General features: G+C 52.8%; 4 protein-coding genes across 4 annotated transcripts; 3 read left to right on the top strand and 1 right to left on the bottom strand.

Annotated features, from left to right (window-relative positions):
• Positions 1–81: 81 nt before the first annotated feature.
• KRP23_1498 (NLR family CARD domain-containing protein 3) lies at positions 82–2,140 on the bottom strand (the record flags this gene model as incomplete). The annotated part of the gene is made up of 7 exons (XM_067885780.1): positions 82–417; positions 492–666; positions 745–831; positions 910–1,077; positions 1,170–1,361; positions 1,422–1,957; positions 2,123–2,140. 7 exons carry the CDS (start codon positions 2,138–2,140, stop codon positions 82–84), a joined length of 1,512 nt encoding a protein of 503 aa, XP_067752073.1.
• Positions 2,141–2,289: 149 nt separating this feature from the next.
• Positions 2,290–6,615, top strand: KRP23_1497 (uncharacterized protein; the record flags this gene model as incomplete). The annotated part of the gene is made up of 1 exon (XM_067885769.1): positions 2,290–6,615. The coding sequence occupies one exon, from the start codon at positions 2,290–2,292 to the stop codon at positions 6,613–6,615; it is 4,326 nt and encodes a 1,441-aa protein (XP_067752072.1).
• A 336-nt stretch (positions 6,616–6,951) lies between these two features.
• Positions 6,952–18,726, top strand: KRP23_1496 (uncharacterized protein; the record flags this gene model as incomplete). Its single annotated transcript, XM_067885758.1, has 1 exon — positions 6,952–18,726. The coding sequence occupies one exon, from the start codon at positions 6,952–6,954 to the stop codon at positions 18,724–18,726; it is 11,775 nt and encodes a 3,924-aa protein (XP_067752071.1).
• Positions 18,727–19,348: 622 nt separating this feature from the next.
• On the top strand, positions 19,349–20,275 carry KRP23_1495 (uncharacterized protein; the record flags this gene model as incomplete). The annotated part of the gene is made up of 1 exon (XM_067885747.1): positions 19,349–20,275. The coding sequence occupies one exon, from the start codon at positions 19,349–19,351 to the stop codon at positions 20,273–20,275; it is 927 nt and encodes a 308-aa protein (XP_067752070.1).
• Between the last annotated feature and the right edge of the window lie 4,594 nt (positions 20,276–24,869).

Raw genomic sequence — 24,869 nt, 5'->3', positions numbered from 1 at the left:
GAACAGCCCTCGAGTCTTGGAGGTCGTTTCTCTGTTGAGGGTAGTGTCCGTTGCACGCACTAAACCAAAACGAACTGAAGGCTAAATCAATGGGTAGTCCCAGATATCCTCATCATCTTCATCAGTGCTGGTAGTCTGCTTGTTGTTTGACCTCTCCATGAGGTCCTTGTGGCGGGTACCCACTTCAAAACACCATAACATTCGCTTCAGTGGAGCGTATTGCTCCATCGCTGCGTAGTGGCGCAACGTCGAAAGACCAGCAGCCTCCTTCTCGTTGGTAAACAGGGCTGCCTTTTCCACGATGCGCTCTTCGTGCAGTTGCCGTAGCTCGCTTTCGCTAAACCTTTCCAGTTTGTCGACGAAGTTTGTGCGCTGTGTCTCGGAGAGTGCAGGAAAGCCACGAAAACGTTGGGGGTCCTAGGACCCAGTTCACAAACGCGTTCAGCTTCGATAGGATAAATAACTATCCAGCAAACTACCACGAAACGCACCGACTGAACTGCGTGGAGTAGCTTGTTGACGGCTAAGAATGCTTGACTTCTGATCGCATATTTTTCGTGTTTTGGCCCAGGGTTCATACACACCTCGGTGATTTTGTGGTTGACCGACAAGCACTTCGCAAGATTGCGGTATCCCTGCGACCGCACCTCCGGATTATCTGTGATTCTGAAAAGAATTGAGTATGCCAAGTCAGTATCCTCGATTGCCACGGGAGTTCCTCTTAGCACTAGGACTTTGACCCACATGAGCGTTCGAAGCGTGCTGTTAAACTTCCGTAGCACCGTTGAAAGCTCGTTCATTCCCTCACAACTGAGTTGGCAGTCTGACAAACTGGAGGACAGATACGTAGCAACCAATTCGATAAGAGACGCTAGCTGTAGAAATTGTTCAACCGAAGCACCAACGCACCTGAGTGACCCAAGCACTGCGTTCTTTTTGAGTGCAGTTGACAAGTCGACAATGCCAGCATCTCCCAAGGGATTCTGAGCAAGTGTTAGCACCTCAAGGGTGGTGTTCACCTTGAGCATTTCGGCAATGCAAGGAGAGCACTGGTAGTCCAAACTGTTGCCCACGAGACTGGACAGCAGTAGATGAAAAATGTACACCAAAGGTTAGTTAACACCAAGAGGACTGCACTACCATGTTCAATCCAGAATGGTTTTCTGTACCTGAGCTCACGGAGTGTTTGGACTCGCCACAATGTGTTACAAAAGGCTTCTACCCCCGAAACGCGCTTTTCGTCGGTGCTGTTGTACGTTAGCCTATTCCGACTGAGATCAAGCTTCTCCAGAGCAGGAAAGTCTTCGATTGCGTTGGAAAAGGCCACCAGTCCATCCGCTCGCAAGTTTGTGTCGCTCAAACTGTTCAATCAATTGTAAGAACAACATAAACAGCGTTTAAGCAAGCTACAGCATCCTTACTTCAGCTCCTGGAGTTGGCGACAGCTCTTGAGACACTGGAAGATACTAGTGATGCCATGAAAAACGTTTGCCTTCGGACCTGTTAGCAAGTTTCCCGACAGATCCAGTTTCTGAACCTTCTTTCGCTCGCGTTCCACTAAGACACCGATCGCTGCAGCATCCAAGTGATTGAACTTTTGCCCGGAAAGAACGACACATCCATCCTCCGCAGCCTGGGAGCGAACCCTCTCAACTGGAATGGGATTTTCCGAGAACTGCAGCGTTTGCAACACGCCATTCGTGGCCTGAGCTACACTAATCGCAGCTGGGACTGCCAGCGTTGTGCGTGACAAGTTCAGAACCGCCAACTTGCACGTCTTGGAGCGTAAATACGGCACCAGGAGGTCCACGAACTCGTCGAAAATCAAGAACCCGGACAAATCGAGCGCCGTCTTGCCGCCACTGGCGATGTCTCGCACTCGCTGCACGACCAGATCTCCCTGTGAGCTCTTGAAGTTCCCTTTTCGATGCAGCACCTTGACCTCAAACAGCAGACGCTGGTACGAGTCCGTAATGGAACGTCTGGTCTCGTCTTCCAACAGCACGTCCAGCTCATGAGGTGAATCTACCGGTTTCTCTCGTCGCAGACCTTCTGCTGCTCGAGGATCCACCGATTCAACATGGCGCAGTAGCTCACAGCCACTCGTGCCTCGAATTCTCACCTTGGCGCGAGCTTCCATCACTGCAACAACAATTCCGAAATGTAGCCATCTCCACCGCAACGAACTATTATTATTCTCCAAGTTGAAGTTGCCTTGAAAGTATTGTTTTAGATCGGCGGCTTTTCGAGTCATTTTTTTTTTCATGGATCGCTTGAAGCGTTGAGGCCATGCCGTCTCTGCTGTATCTTCTCCTCACTCTGCTCTGCTTCCTACGCTTCCTCAGTCCCGTCCAGTGCATCGAAGCCATTCCACAAGCTTCTGATGCCGACACCGTCGTCAAGGCTGGCGCGTCCAAAGACATTCGACTGGATGCGAATCTCCTGATCCCGGACGGCGGAGAGCTGCTACTGAGCATCCAAGTGCCTCGAGAGCCCATCACACTACGTCCCAAAGGGCCTGCAAAGGTCGTTCGAGTGTATTCCAACCACGCCGACGGGAAACTCGGAGTTGGGGAACTTGTCAACATTTTCGTACAATTCACGAGCCCCGTGAAAGTTTCAGGGACTGGGACCCCGTACCTCATACTAAAGACGGGCTGTCACTCGACCACTTGCCATGTGAAAGAGGTGCAGAGACTTCGGTGTCAAGCCACAAAGGGCAAATTTTCAGTGGGTTTTGGTTCCCAGAAAGTGGGGAATATCCCGTGGGATGCCACGACTAAAGTGTTCGCAGGCTATGTGCGACGCATGAACCGCATCGACAAAGTGAGCATCAAGTACAGCATCGACGAGAACCGCGCGTGCACATTCTTCGGGAACAATATTACCATCACGTTCGACTCGATGAATATCGCGGGAACGGACGGAGATTTGGTGGAAATGACGGGGGACGCCACCAATGGCGCAGGTGATGGAGTCGGCCTTGAACATATCATGTACTCGCCCTTGGTGACGGCTAAAGCCTGGGAGATTAAGAAGGGGGTGCTGATTCCAGATCGAAAGGCGAATTTTGTGGCCCAGACAGCTCCAGACACGCTGCAGTTCGCGTACACGGTGCAGTCGGGGGATAATACGACCAAGCTCGAGTTTGCCAACAGCGATTCGTTGGCGTTATCGCTCCGAGCAGTTGGCGGCGTGCGCATTCTGAATAATGACGGGACGAATACAGTTGCTAACACTGTTTTGCCCCCGCCAGGGTTTGCTGGAGACTGGGAGAGGGGATTGGGTACCAGTCTCTCGACGAATAGTGCGTTGCAAATTGATGTGACGCCTCCGTTTGTGACGACGGTGACGTCTCCTCATGCAGATGGGACATTTGGCATTGGAGAAGAAATTCTGGTCCACGTGACTTTCTCCCAGCCCGTTGTGGTGACTGGGTTGCCTACGGTTGTGCTGGAGACTGGTGCAGTGGATCGCATTATCCCATTCAACCAGGTAGTCATGCCAGCAGGAAATATTGCCGAGTTTAAATACATCGTTCAGGCCATGGACACGACGCCTGACCTCACATACACGGGCACTACTGCGTTGCAGCTAAATGGTGGCTCAATCAAGCGGCAGTCAACTACGCCAACTACTGACGCCGTTTTGAAGCTGCCTGCCAATGGAGAGTCTGGAAGTTTGTCGGTGAACACGAACATCATTGTTGATACATCAAACCCAAAGGTTCTTAGCGTCACCACGACTGCAGTAAACGGTACGTACACGGCTGGCGATGAAATCCCAGTGGTTGTCACTTTCGATACACCCGTCATGGTGACGGGAACCCCTCAGTTATTGCTGGGTACTGGTACAATTAATTTATTCCCTGGACAGTTCGTTCAGGCGGCCCCGACGTCGACATCCAGCAAGACGGTCGTTTTCCCTCCCGTTAACCACGGTCTGTCCACAATGGCAAGCAAGGGATTGCAGTTCACAATCGGCGGCCAGATATTAACTGTCGACTCGGTCTCGGGGGACGAAGTGACGATGTTGGAAACTTACACAGGCACAATAGTAGACCCAACGAACATGGTCAACATAGCCCAAGTTCCGGTATTAACCCCTGGATACCGCCCGGCCAAGTACACGAGCGGTAGTGGAACAACGGTGCTCGTATTCACGTACTTGGTTCAAAATGGAGACTTTTCTACTCGTTTAGATTACATTTCTACGTCGGCGTTGGTTGTGGGCTCCGGATCAATCAAGAGGCTGTCGACAGCTTCATTTACGAACGCTGATCTTACACTTGGTACACCTGGAGAAGCAAAAAGCCTCGGTATTAGTGCAAATATCGTGATTAACACGGATGCACCGCGTGTGCTTCAAGTGAAGACGATCACACGTGACGGAGTGTATAAGGCTGCCGATGACATTTACTTCGAGGTGGTCTTTGACTTGCCTGTTGTTGTGAATCCGACAGCTTCCATCGTGACGAATGTTCCTACTGTTGCAATCGAGCGCGTTGCAGTTTACTCTGGAGGCAGCGGTACAACATCACTAAAGTTTAAGTTTGAATGTCTTGGTGACGATCAAGCTGCAGCGTTTGATTATCTGGACACAAACGCTTTACGAGCATCGTACGGTTCGATGACGGGATGGATTCGAAGAAAATCAGCGTCACCTCTGATGCCTGTAGTGATGGCCTTACCTGTAGCTGGTCTTTCATCGAAAGGAATAGCAATAAACCAAGCATGCGAAACAGTACTGGACGTGTCCAGCTCTCATGAAGAAGGAACGTACGGCGTCGGCGAGTCGATCGACTTGCTCGTTCAGTATTCCGCTAACGTGAACGTTGATACCACGGGTGGAACACCGACGTTGGTCACTACAACCGGAAATCGGGCAGTGTATCAGTCAGGAACTGGAACCAAGACACTCGTTTTCACGTATGTTGTCGAAGCAACGGATAATTCCGCCCGCCTGGCGTACGCAGATATTTTCTCGCTCAAATCAAACGGTGCCGTGATAACAGGCAGCACTAGTTCTGCTCTCTCATCGACACTTCTGCCGCTTCCTGAGAAGAGCGAACTCAGCCTGAAGGATAATCTGTTTGTTTGGACCTCTCCTCCTGTTGTGTCGGATGTTTCGACACGAACGCAAGATCAAGTGCTCACGATTGGAGATACTATTGTGCTGTCCACGACTTTTAACTTCGCAGTTGACGTTCCAGCGCAGTCCAAAGGTGGAGGAGTGCCAGCTCTTCTCTTGAATGTCGGAACGGGTAGTGGAACTTCCTCCTCTTTAGTTTCGGTTGAGGACAACGCGTTGTATTTTTCATTCACCGTGGCTGCAGGACAATCCACGAGCAAGCTGGCATACTTTGGCACGACTGCGCTGAAATGCGTAGGTGGCAAAGGATTAAACAATGATGCAGCACAGAACGCGGGACCACCGACGGCTGTCCTGTTCGATGGCCGGTTGTTTACAAGCTGGGCTGAAATGTCTCCTGCGACTACTGCGTGGCAGATCCGAGTGAAATCCTTTGCCTTGCAGCAACAATTCCCTCCTCTTTCAAGTTTTGAGGACGGCGGTGGCGTATCCTCTATCGTGAATTTCGCATCCAGCATGGATGCAAGCGGCCCGAGATTAGTAGCGTTCTCTTCCAAGCTTTATCTGCTATGGACAGAGCTCAGCGCTAACGCCAACAACCCGACACAAATTCGAGTGGCGGTGCTTTCTAGTCGCTCAACTCCCAGCTCACCAGCTCAATGGACTTTCGTGGATGCTAAACCTGCTAGTGCTGTCGGAATCAACAAAGTGACAACAGCAAACGCAGCGGCACCTCACGCGATAGTACTCAATTCAAAGCTGTATGCTGCGTGGCATGAAAGCGCGTCAGGGATCACTCAAATCCGAGTTGTGGTTTACAACAGTGTGGACTCAGCACCGGCGTGGACGTTTGTCGATGGAAACCTGAATGCGCGTGGACTGAATTTTGCCGCCGCACAGTCGGCCCAGAGTGTTCGCTTGTGTAGTTGCGCCTCCAAAGGCAGCTTAGTGAAGCTTTTGTACGCTACGTGGGAGGAAATAGCGACTGCATCTGGTATTTCCCAGATCCGTGTGGCTGTTCAAACAGGTTCGGATGTAGTTCCAGTGTGGAAATTCATTGACGGGAACGCAGCGACGGGATTAAACTCCGACACTCAAAAGGCAGCCAAAGCGCCGTCAATTCAATGTGTAGGGAGCGCGAACGTCGTGGTAGGTTGGCATGAAGCCACCACAGGAACCGGGTCTGTGGTGGTTGTGAAGAAGTTTAATGCAGATTTGGTGGCACCACAATGGACACGGCTGGATAATGGAAAAGGTTTGAACTTTGATGCAAGTCAAGCAGCGCAAAATCTCAGACTAGCAGTGCACACCATCGGAACGACTGAAAAATTGTTTGCGACGTGGGATGAAGCTGGAACTTCTAGCACCGCAACGCAAATTCGAGTGGCGAAGTTGTTGACCTCGGGTGTTTGGAAGTTTCAAGATGGTGGGAAGAAGGTATCAGCTCTAAACGATGATACCAGCCACGCTGCATCACAACCAGTCCTAGCTGTGGGGTCCCAAGGTACTCTGTATGCAGTCTGACAGGAAGTACACTCAAATGGAAAGCTCAATATCAGAAGTAGCGTGCTGGCTTCGTCTATCAAAGAGTGGCAGCCAATTAGCCAAGGCTGCGTTTTGCGTAAATCAACGACGTCCGTGACCGCTGCGAATTTGCTGCTTCCAGAATTGAACACGCCCGGGTCACTGGACTTTAGCCACTCGATTCGTGTTGAAACATCCAAACCAATCGTGGAAAACGTCTCACTTTCGGGAGACGTTTATTCCTCCATCACCTCCGTCAACACCGTTCAAACCATTGACGTATTCAATGTTGCGAGTATCTTACTGGGCGAGTACAAACTCCTCTACGGCGACGCGATGGAGACAACATGCATCAGGTGGGACGCACCTGCAACAGGAACAGACTCAATTAAAGCTGCGTTGGAGTCGATTCCGGGTTTGGCCCTCAACGTCTTGGTCACCCAGGATACTGCCGCTTTTCACGATGGATACCGCTATACGATCACGTTTTCCTTTCCGTCTATGGGCTTGCAGCCCCTCCAGGTCAAATCCATCCCCGATACGACGTGTGAGCAGTTCACGTGCTCAGCTCCTACTCGATTTCCGTGCGATGTTGGCCTCGTGCAGCCGAATCAGAACTCGGACATCCGGACTGCTGCAGGTGTGGTTGATGTCCTTGTTCGCTATTCGTTCCCAGTCGTTATTCAGACAGGGACCCCCACGCTAACGATTGACACAGGGGCCGTAACTCGAGACGCGTCGTACACAACACGAAGTGCCTTGCAGGAGTTCGACGTTGGTGTCAATATGGCGAGTCCAGTGCTCGGAGGTGGCTTTCGTCTATCCTACGGCGACTTCAGCACTGGTGTCGGCGTGGGGACAGTCTTGACTACAGATTGCATCCAACTTCTCCCAAAAGACGAAGATGGCGCGCAGGAAATACAGTCCAAATTGAGTGCACTCACCGTCATCAATACGATTGGGATTCGTTCGGTATCTAGACGCACGCTACGCAATGGCTATCGCTACGCCATTGAGTTTCGAAACAGTGGTGACATGCTTGACTTGGTCCCTGCAAGTTCGTCGAGCTGTCCAGCCGTCTATGGAGCCACACAGACGATCGATATCAGCGCAAACTTGAAGATTTTGACGGGAGAAATCAAAGTTCAGCTCGGAGACGTCAAGAGTGGATGCATAGCATGGAATGTGAGGTCGAAGGGGCCAACAAGCTCAATGGAGGCGCTATTCCGGAACCTTGAGAGCAACCGCGTCATTCCTGTACAAGTTGTCAAAGATCCTTCTGCTTTTGTGTACGGAGCGAAGTACTACGTGCGTTTTGAGAGCTCAGACGACGCGAAGAAACCACTGCTTGCACTTCAGGATGCTGGGTGCGCTGCGTTCACTTGCGACAATGGAAGCGGCGTCTCTGTGGCCTGTACCGGGCTTTCCGTGAAGTCAAATGCCGACTTTCGTGCTTCTCGAGCTGCGTCCGAAGCCATTTCGTTCCGGTATCTTGTCCAGTCGAGCGATGAAGCTACTTCGCTCACTTACAAGAGTACGGCATCGTTGACAGGAACCATCCTTCGGTCGTCCATGAATCCAACGCTAGCTGCATCGCTGACGCTTCCTCCCCCACCACTCGCGCTTTGGTCGGAAGACCGAACAATTACCATGTCAGTCGTACGGGGGGATACAATCCCTGTAGTTTCTCGAGTATACTCTTCGACGCTTGGTGATACGTACACTGCCGGAGACGCGATCATTGTGCTGGTGGAATTTTCGGATACAGTCATCATCCAAGGGAAACCGATCCTGGAACTCAACTCGAAAGGCGAAGCTTTTTACGTTTCGGGGAGCGGTACGAAGGTCCTGCGATTTTACTACCAAGTGCAAACAGGAGACGCGTCATCGGATCTGAACTACGCATCGGTGAGTGCTCTGCGAACATTTACAGTTCCGATCTCGCGCATACGCTGTGCCTTGTGTTCTGGTTCCGGAGTTGATGCCGATATCACCCTCCCGGATCCGGCTGGTACTGCCAGCCTTGCGGGGAATAATGCGCTGGTTGTCGATACTACGCAACCTCAAATAGTGAAAGTTTCTTCTAGTCGGCCAGATACCGTAGCAGGCGGGGTTGGCTATGGCGCGGGTGATATCGTGGACATCATCGTAACGTACTCGGCTGACGTGTCTGTGATAGGCTCTCCTTCTCTCACGCTCAACTCGGGCGGAACAGCGACTTTCACCTATGCTGGGTACCGTCAGCTGCTTGACATCGGGGTAAATGCTGTCGACCCCATCACATCAGGACAATTCACCATCGTTTATGACGGCAAAACGTCCGGATGCATTGACTTTAACGACGCTGCAAGTACTGCCGCGACGTCGTTGAAATCGCGGCTCCTTGAGATTGAAGCGATCGCTCGCATGGGAATTGTATCCGTCACAATGACCAAGGAGAAGAATGGAAATCGCTTCGAGGTTGTGTTTGACTCCAGTAAGGTCGTCGACGTTCCTTCTGCTATTGAACTGGTCGTATCCGACATGTGTGATCCTCTTCAGCCTTCGTGGGCCGCACAAGAAGCTCTTGTTTCTAGAAGCACAGATACCCAGGTCGTATTTCACTACACTGTCGGAGCGGGGGAAACGGCCGCAGTACTCAACGTGGTCAGCGCCAACATCGCTCTTGCCGGCGGCGCAGCTTCTATCATGCGTCGAGCTGGGTCGCCTACAATCGTTGCTAGTGTGGCGTTGCCTGTCTCGACCGGACCTCAAAGTCTTGGCCAGGCAAAAACGCTCAAAATCGATGGAGCACCAGCAAGTATCGTCGATATTGTGTCAGACTCGGCCGCTGGAACCTATGGCGTTGGCTTTCCGTCCGTAGCGAGCCCGGTATCAGTGTCTCCGGGAGAAATCCTGTTTCATCTTGTGTTTTCTCGTCCGGTCTCGGTGGTTGGTACTCCAACCATTGAGTTGGTGACGGGCTCCTTGCGACCGTCCGGCGTTCTCATCCCGAACCGATTTGCGAAATTTGTAGGCCAGCCGCAACCTACTCACGTTGCTTTCAAGTACCACATCGAGGCCGAAGACTACAGTGACAACTTGGCATTCGCAAGCCTCGCCGTCCTTAGTGAGGCCAAAATCTACGGCGTATCCTCGACGATGGCGGCTCAAGCGGCGACAGTTCTTCCAAGACTAACGCTAGTGGCGTCAGGTAGTGCGGTCTTAAAAATCGACGCGTATTCTGTGCCGGCGACCGTAAAGTTGGCTGCGACCCACGACGACGGCGTCTATGGCGCTGGAGAGCTCATCGAGATCAAAGTAACCTTCTCGAAACCAATTGTGCTCTTGTCTGGCCTCAACCGAAATCAAGACTGGCACGCACAATACCCGACTGCCGTGGAATTCAAAGGCAACATTTACATCATGTGGACTGAACGGGATACACTGACAGCACCAATGAAAAGTTACCTCTACCTCCGCGTATTTTCCGGCAGCACGCTCGATGTCGTGACGACTGCATCTGTGTCTCCTATAAATCGTGTGCCAAACAGTTTAATTGAAAAGGTTGCGGTGACAGTGTGGCAGCAGAAGCTGTACGCTGCCTGGGATGAAGGCGGTTTGCTCTTCTGCGCTCTGTTCGAAGGCCTGGCTTCGATCAACCCGTGGACTTTACTACCCAACATGGGCATCAACAAAAACATGGCAATGAAAGCGAGCGATCCAGCGCTTCTCGTTTACAATCTGGAGCTTGTCGTAGTGTGGAGAGAGAACGCGCTTCCAGCTGGGACCACAGACTTGGTTGGTCAGATTCGTGTGGCGATTCTGAACTACGATACGGATGCCCCCCTCTGGATATTCCATGATGGCAACCAGTTAAACTCGGGCCTCAACAAGAACGCTCTGATGGATGCAGATGATCCCGCAGCAGTGGTTTATCGTGGTAGGATGTATGTTTCATGGGCGGAGATGAACGCGGATGGAGCTTATGAGATTGTGATCGCCAGGAGAAACATCCAAACGCGAGATTTCTCAACGTGGACGTACCTGGAAGCGCTACCGTCGACGTATCCTGCCTACAGTTTCCTATCAGCACACAGTCCCCAGTTTGCCGTCCGAAGAAAAGGGATCGAGGACATGGCGTTGGTGATTTCATGGTATCGAGACACTGCAACCAGCAACGTTTCGGAAATCATCACGGGTCAAGTGCTAGACTTGGACTGGGAGGCCTCCGTCACCGGTAGCATCCCACAAACGATCAATGCAGCAGAAGGGAGCACAACACTCGACCAGGTGAACCCCAACGCGATCAAACAGCAATTTGTAACCTGTGGAGACAATATTTACTCGTCGTGGCTGGATTTGGAGGGGAGCACTGCATCCGATGGCGCTTATGTTGTAAAGTTGGCTACGCTACCGATTGATGCCAACGTTTACACCGGCTGGGCTCTTGCGACGAACCAAAGCAATTTGAACCACAATCCGAAACGCGATGCGATCGACTCGACTCTTGTTTGTTCCACTTCTTCCGATGCGAAGCCTCAGGTCGGGCTTTTGTGGACTGAGTACGATGGGTACTCCATAAAGTTGCGCTTTCGGCATTATTCGGCCATGCCGAGAACTCCCGGAACAACCTCCAGAAACTACGGCGAGAGTGTAGCGGGGGCTCCCATCTTGATGCTGTCCACCCAGTCCAACCCCCTTGGCTTTGCCGCGTGCATCGACAAAAGCGGGTTAACGACCACCGTGCTGTCGTTCACTTACATTGTCCAGACTGGAGAGTCTTCGCCGAAGCTAGAAATCTTCGGAACTGACGCGATGAAGCTCAATGGGGCCGTTATCCGCGACGTCTTTGGTCAGGATCCAGATTTCACGCTCTTCCCGGACGCCTCGAATTTGCTCAGTTTGAGTTTCAATAACAAGTTGGCTATCGACACCACAGCCCCCACTGTGTCTAGTGTGACAGCCAAGAATCCGTCGGGGGAGTACGGAGTGGGAGAGCTGCTTCAAATCCAGGTCATCTTCACTTATCCAGTGGCTGTAGTCGAAGGGGATGCCTCAAGTCCTCCGACGCTGGCACTCCGAAGCGACGAACTGCACTTGCTGACGAGCTCTCAAGGAGTTGCTACTTACGTCGGAGGTTCAGGCTCCGACGTCCTGACTTTCGAGTACACAGCAGGCCAACAAGATTATTGTGAGAAGCTCGACTACATGGACGCCACTGCGTTGGTACTAAACGGAGGCGGCTGGGCTATCAAGCGGAATGCAACGCGTCCGACCACAGACGCCATCCTAACGCTTCCTCCACCGAAGACTAGCAACTCGCTTAGTGGAGCCCGCACGATTGCAATCAAACCGACACAACCAAGTGTCGTCCAAGTAACTTCGTCAACACCTGATGGCACGTACTACCCGGGGGATTCGATTCTACTTGACGTTATTTTCTCTCTGCCTGTCGTGGTCTTTGGATTTCCTGTGCTCCTGTTGGCGACGGGCGACACACCCGCTCGAGCTTTCCTGGCGTCGGGGAACAACACCGTAAAACTCACTTTCCAGTATGACGTCAGTATCGGAGATGCCAGCGCCGACCTTGATGTCGTTGACGATCGTGTTGGAGACAACCAGGTCTACTTCGTGATGTCCTTGCTACTCGCGGAGCACGCAGAGATCAAGCGAGCATCCACACAACCGTATACCACAGCGGTGACGGCTTTATCCGCTCCCGGTTTGAAGGGCTCTTTGTCTGCCAGCAAGAACCTCGTGGTGAATTCAATAGCTCCTGCTGTCATTGACATTCGCTCGACTGCAGTTGATGGGACGTACGATGTTGGCGAACAGATCGACGTGTTGCTGCTTTTCTCTCGGCGCGTAGTGGTGATCGGCACCCCCGAGCTCATTCTCAATGTTCCTTCAGAATACCAGCGCACAGCAGTGTATATTGACGGGTCCGACACGAACACCCTTCGGTTCTCGTACTTCCCGAAAGCAGGAGACAACTCGGGTAATGAGGCACTGGACATCTTGGACGAAAACTCGCTCATTCTCCGCCCGCTTCTTGGTGGTAAGGAGCTTTTGCAGGACCAAGCGCAGATTCTTGGCCGCTCTTCAAACCCGATGCTGGGAGCAAATATCATGCTGCCAGTACCAGGAGTTGCCGTGCGTGCCGATGCCGTCCTCAGTCTCGTTGGGAATAATCGCAAGATTTTCGTCCGCACCGATGGCTTTCGAGTCATAGAACTTCAGGCGGATGTCCCGAATGGCGTGTACTCGCCTGGCCAGCGAATCGTACTCTCTGTCGTCTTCACAGGTTCCACCGTCGTTCAAGGATCTCCGCGCCTTCAGCTAAACGCAAACACAGCTGCGTACGCTACGTATATTGGGGGAACTGGGACATCGCGACTGCAGTTCGAGTATATCGTGGCTACGGGTGATAGCTGTTCGGTACTCGAAGCTGCGTCTCCAAGCGGGCTAGCGCTGAATGGAGGGGTGATCTCGGACTCCAAAGGGATTTACGTACCTCTCCGTCTCGCTGCAGCAACCAAGCCGGGCAGTCTCTCGGCAAACTACCAGATCAAAATCACCTCGACGCCACCAATTGTGCAGCGTGTCTACAGCAAAGACACCAACGACAACTATGGAGTGGGTGATACCTTACATCTCGCCGTGGAATTCTCACGAACAGTTGTGTTGCGAGATCCCCCGGTGGTGCCTGCACCATCGCTGCTGCTTCAATTCGATGGCCGAACCCGAGCAGCAGCGTATGCCTCGGGCAACAAAACTACCACTTTCGTGTTTACTATTCAAATTGGGAACGGAGATTCCACGTCGCAACTGGAATATGCCAGCAAGACGGCGCTCACCGGCTCAATCTTCGCCTTGTCCACTACGCCAACCACGACAGCTAACCTGGAGCTGCCGGTTCCTGGAAAACCTGGAAGTTTATCGGATTCGTCAGCGATTGATGTGGTTTCAACGCCTCCAGCGGTAGTAAACGTCTACAGCAGCAGTCGCGATGGCACGTACGGACTCTACGATAAACTCCGGCTTCGAGTACGCTTCACGTTCCCGGTTTTCGTCAGTGTCGCGGCGTCTCCATCGTGTATTCTTACGCTTTCCATCGGAGACGTTGACCTCCGACGCGCGATTTATGTTGGCGGGTCTACCACTTCCATACTAGAGTTTGTGTACACGGTGGAGTCCGGCGATCACTCTGCACGACTGGACTATGCTGCAGCTGGCAGTCTGCAGTGCTCCATTCTTCAGTCTACTGCAGTGCCGACGCTACAAGCTACGAATACCCTTCCACTACCTGGAGCATTGGGTAGTTTGAGCTTCGCATCTATGCTACGAATCGATGCACTATCACCACGAGTTACGTCTGTCTCGTCCGGGTTGGCCAACGGAGTCTACAGCACCGGCCAATCGATTGATATTGCCATTGCCTTTTCCGAACCCGTTCTTGTTCCAGTCGGAGCTACTCCACGCTTGAAACTGGCGATTGCGTCGAATGCAGCCGTGGACGCACTTCTCAGTAGTGCTGCTGAGCCTTTGGCAACGTACACTGGAGGTTCTGGAACCAATGTCTTGAGCTTTGTGTACACTGTTCGAGTAGGTGACATGGCGCTGCCGTTGGAATACACAGGAATCGACGCGCTCTCGATGAGTTCTCAAAGTGCACAACTGACTGCAGTAGGAGCTGAGCAGAAGCAATTTCGATTCGCGGCACTGCGTCTCCCTGTGCCTGGAGCGACTGGAAGTCTGAGCAATAATCGAGATATTCACCTCGACACCTTGGAGCCACCTCGAGTGTTAGGCGTGGGGAGTCCAATGGCTGATGGCATCTATACAGCAGGGGATACGATCACCCTTTCAGTGACGTTCTCCGCGCCTGTGACGGTGACAGGACCGAATCCTACACTACGTCTTGAAACGGGTAATCCCGATTCCCCAGAGGCTGCTAAGAAAGCGATATACGCGTCTGGGTCGGGTACTTCCGTGTTGCTGTTTGAATACCAAGTTCAAGTCGGAGATCGCGTTGATCGATTGGAGTACACACGCTGCCCACTCGCAGAGCGAAGCACCTCAACGGTACGCAAATGGGAGAAACTCGTGATCTGTTCCAGTACAAGAAACGCCTTGCAACTAGGTGATATCGGCAGCAGTATCAAGCGCACAGCTACGAACCCCGTGACTGACGCCATTTTGCACCTGCCGGAAGTGAACGAGTGGGCAGAGGTACGCTTTGCCTCGTCCTCTGCCGGCGTTATCTACGTAGCACAAGTAGAACCCACGACTGGCATCGCCAAGGCCGATTTAACGCTGATTGCGCCGCTTGAAAACGAGTTTAGCATTTCCCACCAGCGAGGAAGTATCAACCTTTACAGCAACGGCGTCCCAAGTCACGATACCAAACTACGCGAGAAAATCGTCGAGCAGAAGTATTTCATCGAGCTTCAGCGGTTCCCGACCCAGCAAAGTCGGCCTCTGAATCTCTCGCGAGAGGCTGCTGACGGGTTCGCTGGCGTGTTTCTCAACGGTGTGTTGTTCAAGAACAACAACCAAAGCGCTCGTGCTACCGACGAGTGTGGAGGAGCTATCGACGCAGAAGGTCACTATTTCTACGTGGAACTCCCGAGATGCTACCTGAAAGCCATCCATGAACCACGAGATCCTGTGATCAGCGTGTCCGCTGCTGCATCTCAACCTCCTTCTGTAGTCGTCGCGTATGCACTGGATGGATACCCTGTCTATGGCTACTACAATGAAATCGGAGAGCTGCCAGGTGACTTGGACGAGTGTCATGGTCGCACACGGCTCAATGGCCAATATGGCTACCATCTCGTGCCTCCGGAAACCTCAGCTGTACCATTCATGCCTTGTCTGAAAGCAATCGACGCGACGTCGACCTCACAGTCCAAGCTGGCTGTCTTCCGCTACCCGGCTGACATTTCAGCAGTGGAAGGTCTCTCACTATCGGAGCTGAGTCGGTTCGAAAGCTTTGTGATCGATGAAAACCCCAATACTTTCCACTCTGCAGCGTGGCTCAACCCCGATGCCGTGTCGGTGGTGTACACGTCAACAACCGTGATTGTCCGCAGCACGGGTGTGCCTCTTGCTGGCAGCTTTGGACCTTTTCCAAACGTTTACAATCGGTACACAGTCCACGAACAAAACTACGTCTTTCAGTTCCCGCGACGCCCAGAGATCAGCGCAACCAGGACGTCGCTACCTCTCGATACAGCGATCGGCGTCATGGTAAACGGGGTGCCCTTTTTCGCGGCCGACTCGGTCGTGTACAGCGGCAATGTGCTCAATAGCAAGAATCGGGCGTACGTGCTGCTAGACAAATGCAACGGCCTTGTGGATGCTGGGGGTGAGTACAGATATTATGCGTCTCCAGACTGTCTGCTTCACAAACTTGGCGATCGCGTTGGCCAGCCATCGCCTCTGATAGGATTCGCGTTCGACGGGTTTCCTCTCTACGGTCCGTACGCCGAAAACGGTCAAATGCCAACTGACTTGGACGCCTGCAATGGACGCGTGGGCGACGATGGCACGTACCGTTACCATGTGACGTTGGTCGCGCCGTACTTGCTCGGGTGTTTCCGGGGTGCTCCTGCAACCAGTCAGCAGAGTCTGGACGCCGCAGACGACCTGTACCGAAGTCTGAGCTACGCTCACGCTCTTCGTATCAACACGGACCGACCGCAAGTCGCACACGTGTTCACTAACAAACGTCCTGGGACGTATATCACTGGCGAGAGTGTCGATGTCGTGGTGGAATGGTCTACGCCGGTCAAAGTGGACACAACAGGCGGACTACCGAGTCTGTCGATCCAGAATTCATCGCGTGTTGCCACGTTCGACGCCTCGCGAAGTTCACAGACGCAGTCGGTGTTCCTCTTTATGGTGAGAAGCGATGACACGGAGCTGGAGGACTTCTCCTACGACGCACACGCAGCGGTAGAGCTCAATGGCGGCCGAATCTCCCGACTCGCAGCGCGTGCAACCATAGATGCCGACCTGAGGCTAATACCGATCGACTTGGAGGACGTGAGCCTTCTTCGGACCAGGATGGCCGGTCTTTCGTCCAAGTTTCAGCTCGTACAAGACGTGCGGGTGGTGCTGCGCGGGCTGTATCACCCCAGAGCACAAGATCTACGCGCTCGGGTCTTCCATGGCTATCGTCAAAGTATCCTTTTTGATGCTTGCTGTGCAGTACGAGATGCCTTTGGCGTGCCAGACGCTCCTGCCGTGTTGACCAACCGCGCACAGCTTGCCGCTGAGGCGCGCAATCCAACTAGTGGCGTTGGCTGGGACTACAGCTTCAGAGACTTCGACGGTGTCAACAACTTGGCTCTTAATGGCGGCGCCGCCGCCTTGCAAAGCTCGACAAGCGGCACCTGTGAGGCGTTAAATGCTATCGACGGTAAAATTCGAGGCGTGGCTGTGTCAACCCAAACGGTGGCTCGGACATTACCTGCAAGCACAGTCAATGAGTCTTCGTGGTGGGAGCTGCGACTCGTAGACGCCTCCACTATCGGCACGATTCGTATATGGGTCGCGGAACCCCATCCAAGTGTCCAAGCAACCGTCTTGACCTTGTACGTGGACTCGAGTGACGGCACTTCCCCTGTGACGGGAGACTTTACCTTGATCTTCACGACACCAAACGGCAAGCAAAGACTCGCAACGGAGCCTATTAGTTACAACGCAGTGTCCATGACTGCAGACGAAAACAAGCAAGTCACAACACCCGGCGTCGGACTGGAGGAGTCGATTCAGTCGAAGCTTTCGGCGTTAGGCCCTTTCGTGCCACGCGTGTACGTAACGCGCGAGCCCCGGGACGTCGCATTATCTCGCAACGGAGCTTTCACATGGCACATTACATTCCTCGACAGCCCGCGGACTGACAATGCAGCGGTTTTATCTGTAGGCGAGAACAACGTGTGCGGTGGCACAGGTGTCCTCAAACTCACGGCGCCACTGTCGATCGACGACGATAGCGACCCCGTCGTGTATCGGGAGGAGGGGGCAACGAAGGCGACTGCCACCACAGCAATTCGAGCTCCTGAGCAGGCCATGTTCCCGTTCTGGGTTCTGCTCTTTGACGGTCCGGCCGTAATGGACGTCGAGAGCTTCGCAGATGCGTACAACCGCTCCATTTTCGCGTACCGTGTCGACTCACGTCACGCCAATCGCAGCGTCATCTCCGTGGCTCCTCCGCTCGGCACCAAAGCTCAGTACGTGCGACTCGTTGCGGAGATGCCGCGCGGGGTTCTGTCAATCGCCGAAGTCGAAGTGTTCGCAGAGCAGAACTATGGACTATCGCAATACTCTGGAGGCACTCCCGTTCGAACGGCGTATCACCCAGGAGGCAAGTCTTGGTCGCCGGAAGAACCCTTCCGGTATGCCTTCGGTGGGATGCCTAGCGAAGGTGCTTGGACTCTGGCGATTGCAGACATGGCTATCAACGGAAGTACGCAGGAGAGCTCAAATGCCACTGCCGGAGGCATCTCGGATTGGGCACTGCACATCACAAACCAAGCAGGAGAAACGCTGTCGTACTTCATGGACTTTCAGGCTCAGCTCCACGCGCTTCCGAGACATGGGACGCTGTACATCGCACTGAACGAGACTGAACGCGATCACGTCGACGTGGATGGCAACGGCCTCATGGACTCCATGGAGGCGGACACGTATCTCCGCCGATACTCTCCGAACAACTACATGGATCTACCTACGCTCACTCGGGACCGCGAGTTAAAGGAGTTTGTACTGGGCTACGAGCAGTACGGAGGCTTGCCAGTTCTGCGTGACCCCAGCGAGCGTCAGCTTCGTCTTCCGTCTCTAGTGTGTGATGCCGAGTGCCTGGCAGCTATCAAGTTGGACCCGTACTTTTACGTGGGACTCGAGGGTGACCAGGCGCTCAAGTTGCTGCGTGTGGTTGGCGATCGAGTCGTCAAGTACGTCCCGCAGGCAGGTTTTCGAGGAACGGATGCCTTCACGTTCTCGGTGGCTGTTGCGGGCCAAGAGTCGCGTGTTCTAGGGACAATCCAAGTCACTGTCAAGGATTGCGAGGACAAGGACTGTCGAATGGCCAGCTTTTTCCTGCACCGCAGCACGCGGTGATGACCTAGGTGAAATTGACTGAAATTCTCAGACGCCCGTTGCCATCGGGGAGTTGTGAATCTGTCGAGGGATGCTTGGGAGGAAACACACGCACTGCGATCTTCATGATAGCATCTTCGGCATTGAACGGACGCTTGAGCCGCAGACTGTAGGGTAAGATTGATTTGAAGTCTGTAAGTAATGGAGCACGCGATTAACATGTAAAAAGTGGAAAACCTAAAGTGTCGAATCGAGAAATTAATCTGGCATTTGAAGCTCCAGGAGAGTGCACGCTGTCAGATTCGAGATGTGATCTGCTAGAAGTTCTGCCGAAGTGGAGTTCATTCTGCAATTTACTGAGAGCAACACAAAGCGCTCCTTCCAAGACCCAACTTTTCAAGTACCCATGAAGATTTCCCACGTCATCGCGCTAGCCGCGGCTGTCATCGCTGCGACTGCCGTCCCAGCCACCGCAACGTTGAGCTTGGTGAGTGAAGTGACTAGCAGCCACGTGGTGAGTGAGCTGCAGGTTGGCCGTCGGCTTGGAGCTGGCAGTCTTCGTGGCTCGACTGAGGAGCAGACGCAGAACTCTCCGGTGCAGAGCGGCTCCAGCCAAACTCAAGAAAGCAGCAGCACGGGTGACATGGAGGATGTCGGCCAAAGCGGTGACAAGGAGGACAAGGGTGACAAGAGTGGTAAGGAGGACAAGGAAGTCAAGAGCGACAAGGAGGACAAGAGCGACAAGGAAGGCAAAGACGACAAGAGTGGCAAGGGTGACAAAGAGGACAAAGAGGACAAGGGTGACAAGGAGGACAAGGGTGACAAGGAGGACAAGGGTGACAAGGAGGACAAGGAGGACAAGGAGGGCAAGAGCGACAAGGAAGGCAAAGATGACAAGGAGGACAAGAGTGGCAAGGGTGACAAAGACAAAGAGGACAAGGACGGCAAGGGTGGAAAGAACGAGAAGGACCAGGGAGACCAAGAAGACCCAGAAGACCAAGAAGACCAAACGGATGACACTGGCGAGAAGGAGGGAAAGAACGACACCGACGAGAAGGAGGAGAGTAAAAATGACACCGACGAGAAGGAGGAGGGCCAGAACGAGACTGACCAAAAGGAGGAGAGCAAGAACGACACCGACGAGAAAGATGGGAGCAAGAACGAGACTGACCAAAAGGAGGAGGGCCAGAACGACACTGACGAGAAGGAAAATAGCGGTGACGACAAGAAGGAGGAGGGCCAGAACGACACCGACGAGAAAGACGGGAGCAAGAACGAGACTGACCAAAAGGAGGAGGGCCAGAACGACACTGACGAGAAGGAAAATAGCGGTGACGACAAGAAGGAGGGCCAGAACGACACCGACGAGAAGGAGGGTAGCAAGAACAATACTGATGAGACAGAAAGTAGCGGTGACGACAAGGGGGGCGATGAGAAGCAGAGCGGTGCCGAAAAGCAAGAGGGCGAGGAGAAGCAGGGTGGTGATACGCAGGAGGGCGAGAAGAAGGTGGGTGGAGAGAAGCAAGGGTCTGGAGGTGAAGAGCAGACTCAGGAACAAAAACAGTTGTAGTTTTTGTCAATTCAGCATCTCCAGCCAAGCCAAGTGGGCTCACGAGACGACGTGATCGCATTAGACTAAAGCATGCAAATGTGAAGGAAGCAAATGTGTGCAGTATCATTGGTAGTATTTTAATATTAAAATATCATTGAACAGTCTGTACGACGATCCAGTCGAGCAAAAACTTCCTATAAAGAAAAACTTCCTATAAGGAAGTACTTCAATGCATTGTGACAGACCCAAATTTGATCACCCACACTGAACGTTCGCCTTCTTTCGCCTTACGGTTATAGTACCTGGTTTACAGTAGTTACAGCACTAATGTTATAATAGTAGTTATTATCGCTAGCTGAAGCTCCGGCGCATGGTTCGGCACAGCTGAACCCGAAACCTCAACCCAGTTTCACCGTCATATCCGAATTTGGCAAATGTTTGACCACTTTCTAGTTGCGACTTCATCATTACATTTGTTTCGCTTCACAGGCTCAGCTTACGGGGTTGATGTCGAAGCTGTGGGACGACAAACAGTTGAAAGTGGATTTGATCTGTACACTGGCCACACTGTAGCACACAGTTGTTTCCTTCACATTTGCATCATTTTAGTGTGGTAATGTGAACACGTCACTTGAACATTGTCTCGTAAGCGCACTTGCTTTGGTTGGAGATCGTGACTTGACAAAGCTTACGACTACTTTTGCTGCTGCTCACCTCCGGCCGCTTGCTTCTCTCCACCCTCCTTCTTCTCGCCTTCCTGCGTGCCACTGCCCTGCTTCTCCTCGCCCTCTTGCTTCTCATCACCTCCCTTGTCGTCACCGCTATTTTCCTTCTCGTCAGCGTCGTTCTTGCTGCCCTCCTTGTCATCGCTGTCGTCCTTGCTCCCCTCCTTGCTGCCCTCCTTGTCATCGCTGTCGTCCTTGCTCCCGTCTTTCTCGTCGGTGTCGTTGTGACCCTCCTCCTTCTCGTCGGTGCCGTCCTTGCTCTGCTGCTTGCCGTCGTGACTGGTATTGCCCTGGACCGGGCTCGCGCCACGCACACCGCCGCCGCCGCCAAGCTGACGCCCGACCTGCACGTCCTCGGCCATCTTGCCGGTCGTCAAACCGACCGCAGCGTTCGTGGGGACAGCGATCGAGGCCAAGACGACGGCGCAAAGAGCGATGATGTGGGAGATCTTCATGGTGCTTGGGAAATTGGTAGGGAGCGGCTTGCAATGGACTGCGGTGTTGTGAGTATGGCTCGGCAAATTGCAGAATGAGTTTTGCTATCGACCCGGGCAAGGAGCTCTGCCAGACAGCCTCCCAGGAAGCGGCGTTCCAACAGCACACATCCCAGCTCCAATCTCTTCCTTGCACAACGTGTCAAACAAACAGTAACCTGATGGCGGCGCATGTATCCATAATACTGTAAGCGCTTGCTGCCATGGAGTGCAATCTTGGCGATACAGTACAGGCTTGGAGAGGGAGGTGAAATCAATGTCTAACGTCGGTGGTGCATGGTCACAAGGTGTATGCAGCAGCTTGAACAAAGCGCGGAGATAGGACGGTCGATGCAGTGGTGTTTCAGGTGTTTCAGGAGTTTCCTCTGGAGAGAGCTTGAACTTGCATCAGGCTGATACACTTCGTCATTGGTGCAGTGAGCGCGTGCCGGTAGGAAGGGCTTGTACACGTACCAAGTAGAATCCCTACGATACATGGGGATGGAACTACGACTCTCTCGGTTGAGCTTCATGGATCGCGTTTAGTATCGGTAACGGCAGCTAGCTGCATTGCTTGCCAACTAGCAGGGAGATGCACAGTGCATATTGTGATATTACAGCTGACAATGGTTGCCCCGCAAGCTCCTGATCGTTTTGTTCCTGCCACCCGTCCGGCCACTCAAGTCACGATCTCCAACCAAAGCAAGTGCGCTTACGAGACAATGTTCAAGTGACGTGTTCACATTACCACACTAAAATGATGCAAATGTGAAGGAAACAACTGTGTGCTACAGTGTGGCCAGTGTACAGATCAAATCCACTTTCAACTGTTTGTCGTCCCACAGCTTCGACATCAACCCCGTAAGCTGAGCCTGTGAAGCGAAACAAATGTAATGATGAAGTCGCAACTAGAAAGTGGTCAAAGCATTTGCCAAATTCGGATATGACGGTGAGACTGGGTAGTGTCTAGTCACATACGTATATGAAAGCGCTGTGACCCTCTTATGAATAATACCGTATGTTACTACTACTACCTGTATGAGTAGCACCAGTGTCTAGTCACATACGTATATGAAAGCGCTGTGACCCTCTTATGAATAATACCGTATAATACTACTACTACCTGTACATGTAGCACCACAGCACACCGTCACGACTAAAGCGAGGAAAGCGCACGTTCGCAAGGGAACGAAGCACACCGAGATGATGCATGCCCATCACAAGACCAGTCGCTACATGGAGAGGCCCTCGCACGGAGTCGTCGTCCTCTCCGTCGGTTTTGTTGAATTGTTCAACAGATCGAGAATCCCATACAACGCTGAACGTCAAATACCCACTTTGAACGGGACGCAAGCCTTTGAGTTCTACAGTAGGTAGGTACAGCACGGCTGGAAACAGGTTGCAATGGATGTGCATTGTGCATCTCCCTGCTAGTTGGCAGAGCAATGCAGCTAGCTGCCGTTACCGATACTAAACGCGATCCATGAAGCTCAACCGAGAGAGTCGTAGTTCCATCCCCATGTATCGTAGGGATTCTACTTGGTACGTGTACAAGCCCTTCCTACCGGCACGCGCTCACTGCACCAATGACGAAGTGTATCAGCCTGATGCAAGTTCAAGCTCTCTCCAGAGGAAACTCCTGAAACACCTGAAACACCACTGCATCGACCGTCCTATCTCCGCGCTTTGTTCAAGCTGCTGCATACACCTTGTGACCATGCACCACCGACGTTAGACATTGATTTCACCTCCCTCTCCAAGCCTGTACTGTATCGCCAAGATTGCACTCCATGGCAGCAAGCGCTTACAGTATTATGGATACATGCGCCGCCATCAGGTTACTGTTTGTTTGACACGTTGTGCAAGGAAGAGATTGGAGCTGGGATGTGTGCTGTTGGAACGCCGCTTCCTGGGAGGCTGTCTGGCAGAGCTCCTTGCCCGGGTCGATAGCAAAACTCATTCTGCAATTTGCCGAGCCATACTCACAACACCGCAGTCCATTGCAAGCCGCTCCCTACCAATTTCCCAAGCACCATGAAGATCTCCCACATCATCGCTCTTTGCGCCGTCGTCTTGGCCTCGATCGCTGTCCCCACGAACGCTGCGGTCGGTTTGACGACCGGCAAGATGGCCGAGGACGTGCAGGTCGGGCGTCAGCTTGGCGGCGGCGGCGGTGTGCGTGGCGCGAGCCCGGTCCAGGGCAATACCAGTCACGACGGCAAGCAGCAGAGCAAGGACGGCACCGACGAGAAGGAGGAGGGTCACAACGACACCGACGAGAAAGACGGGAGCAAGGACGACAGCGATGACAAGGAGGGCAGCAAGGAGGGGAGCAAGGACGACAGCGATGACAAGGAGGGCAGCAAGAACGACGCTGACGAGAAGGAAAATAGCGGTGACGACAAGGGAGGTGATGAGAAGCAAGAGGGCGAGGAGAAGCAGGGCAGTGGCACGCAGGAAGGCGAGAAGAAGGAGGGTGGAGAGAAGCAAGCGGCCGGAGGTGAGCAGCAGCAAAAGTAGTCGTAAGCTTTGTCAAGTCACGATCTCCAACCAAAGCAAGTGCGCTTACGAGACAATGTTCAAGTGACGTGTTCACATTACCACACTAAAATGATGCAAATGTGAAGGAAACAACTGTGTGCTACAGTGTGGCCAGTGTACAGATCAAGTCCACTTTCAACCGTTTGTGTGATGAGTGATCGCGTCACTGATCGTTATCAACGGCAAGGCTTTGAATGAAAAAAAATGTTAGAAAAAAACGTCCCGATCTTCGTCCGCGAAGCAGTATGAACAGAAACGACGTTGGGGCATGTACCTTGAAACGTTGTCAAAAGCTTACGAGTCATGGATAGTATCCACGAACGCTACGGAAGCACATATTTCCTTGCTATCGCCTATAATAATGATTTGTGAAGAACACGTTCTGGTGATGCCAGAACTCAATGGGACCACACGATCACTTCATTGACGCACAATAAGGGGTACCCGGCGGATCAAACATTTGCCAACATTTGATACGATGGTGAGAATGAGTTTTGAAATTCACACGGACCAGGCGCACCTTGATTCGATCAAGCAGGGGCTCGAACAGCTCTGGGAAGAAGGACGGGTGGTGATTCAATGAGTGTCTGCGAAGGCGTGTTTCAAAAGCACCTGTTAGATCACGCAGTTTCAGTGGGCACTGTCGGCAAACTGCGCTGACAATATCTAAGTGAGTATGCGCAATGTCGGCAAGTGCCAAATATGTATTACAGGGGGTGCGCGGTTCGGTACGCGGCTCGGCAGCTCGCTCATTCAAAGATCTTCTAGACCGGACACACATCAAAAGCTGGAAATTGCGCAACGCCACCTGCGTGAACGCCCCAACCAAGCAAATAAGCGTATACATGTGCGTGAATGAGTGGGTGGTCGACT

This window comes from Phytophthora ramorum, assembly GCF_020800215.1.
Source record: "Phytophthora ramorum isolate Pr-102 chromosome Unknown Phyram_PR-102_s0001, whole genome shotgun sequence".
Taxonomy (NCBI): domain Eukaryota; phylum Oomycota; class Peronosporomycetes; order Peronosporales; family Peronosporaceae; genus Phytophthora; species Phytophthora ramorum.
This window is presented reverse-complemented; position numbering and strand designations above follow the sequence as displayed.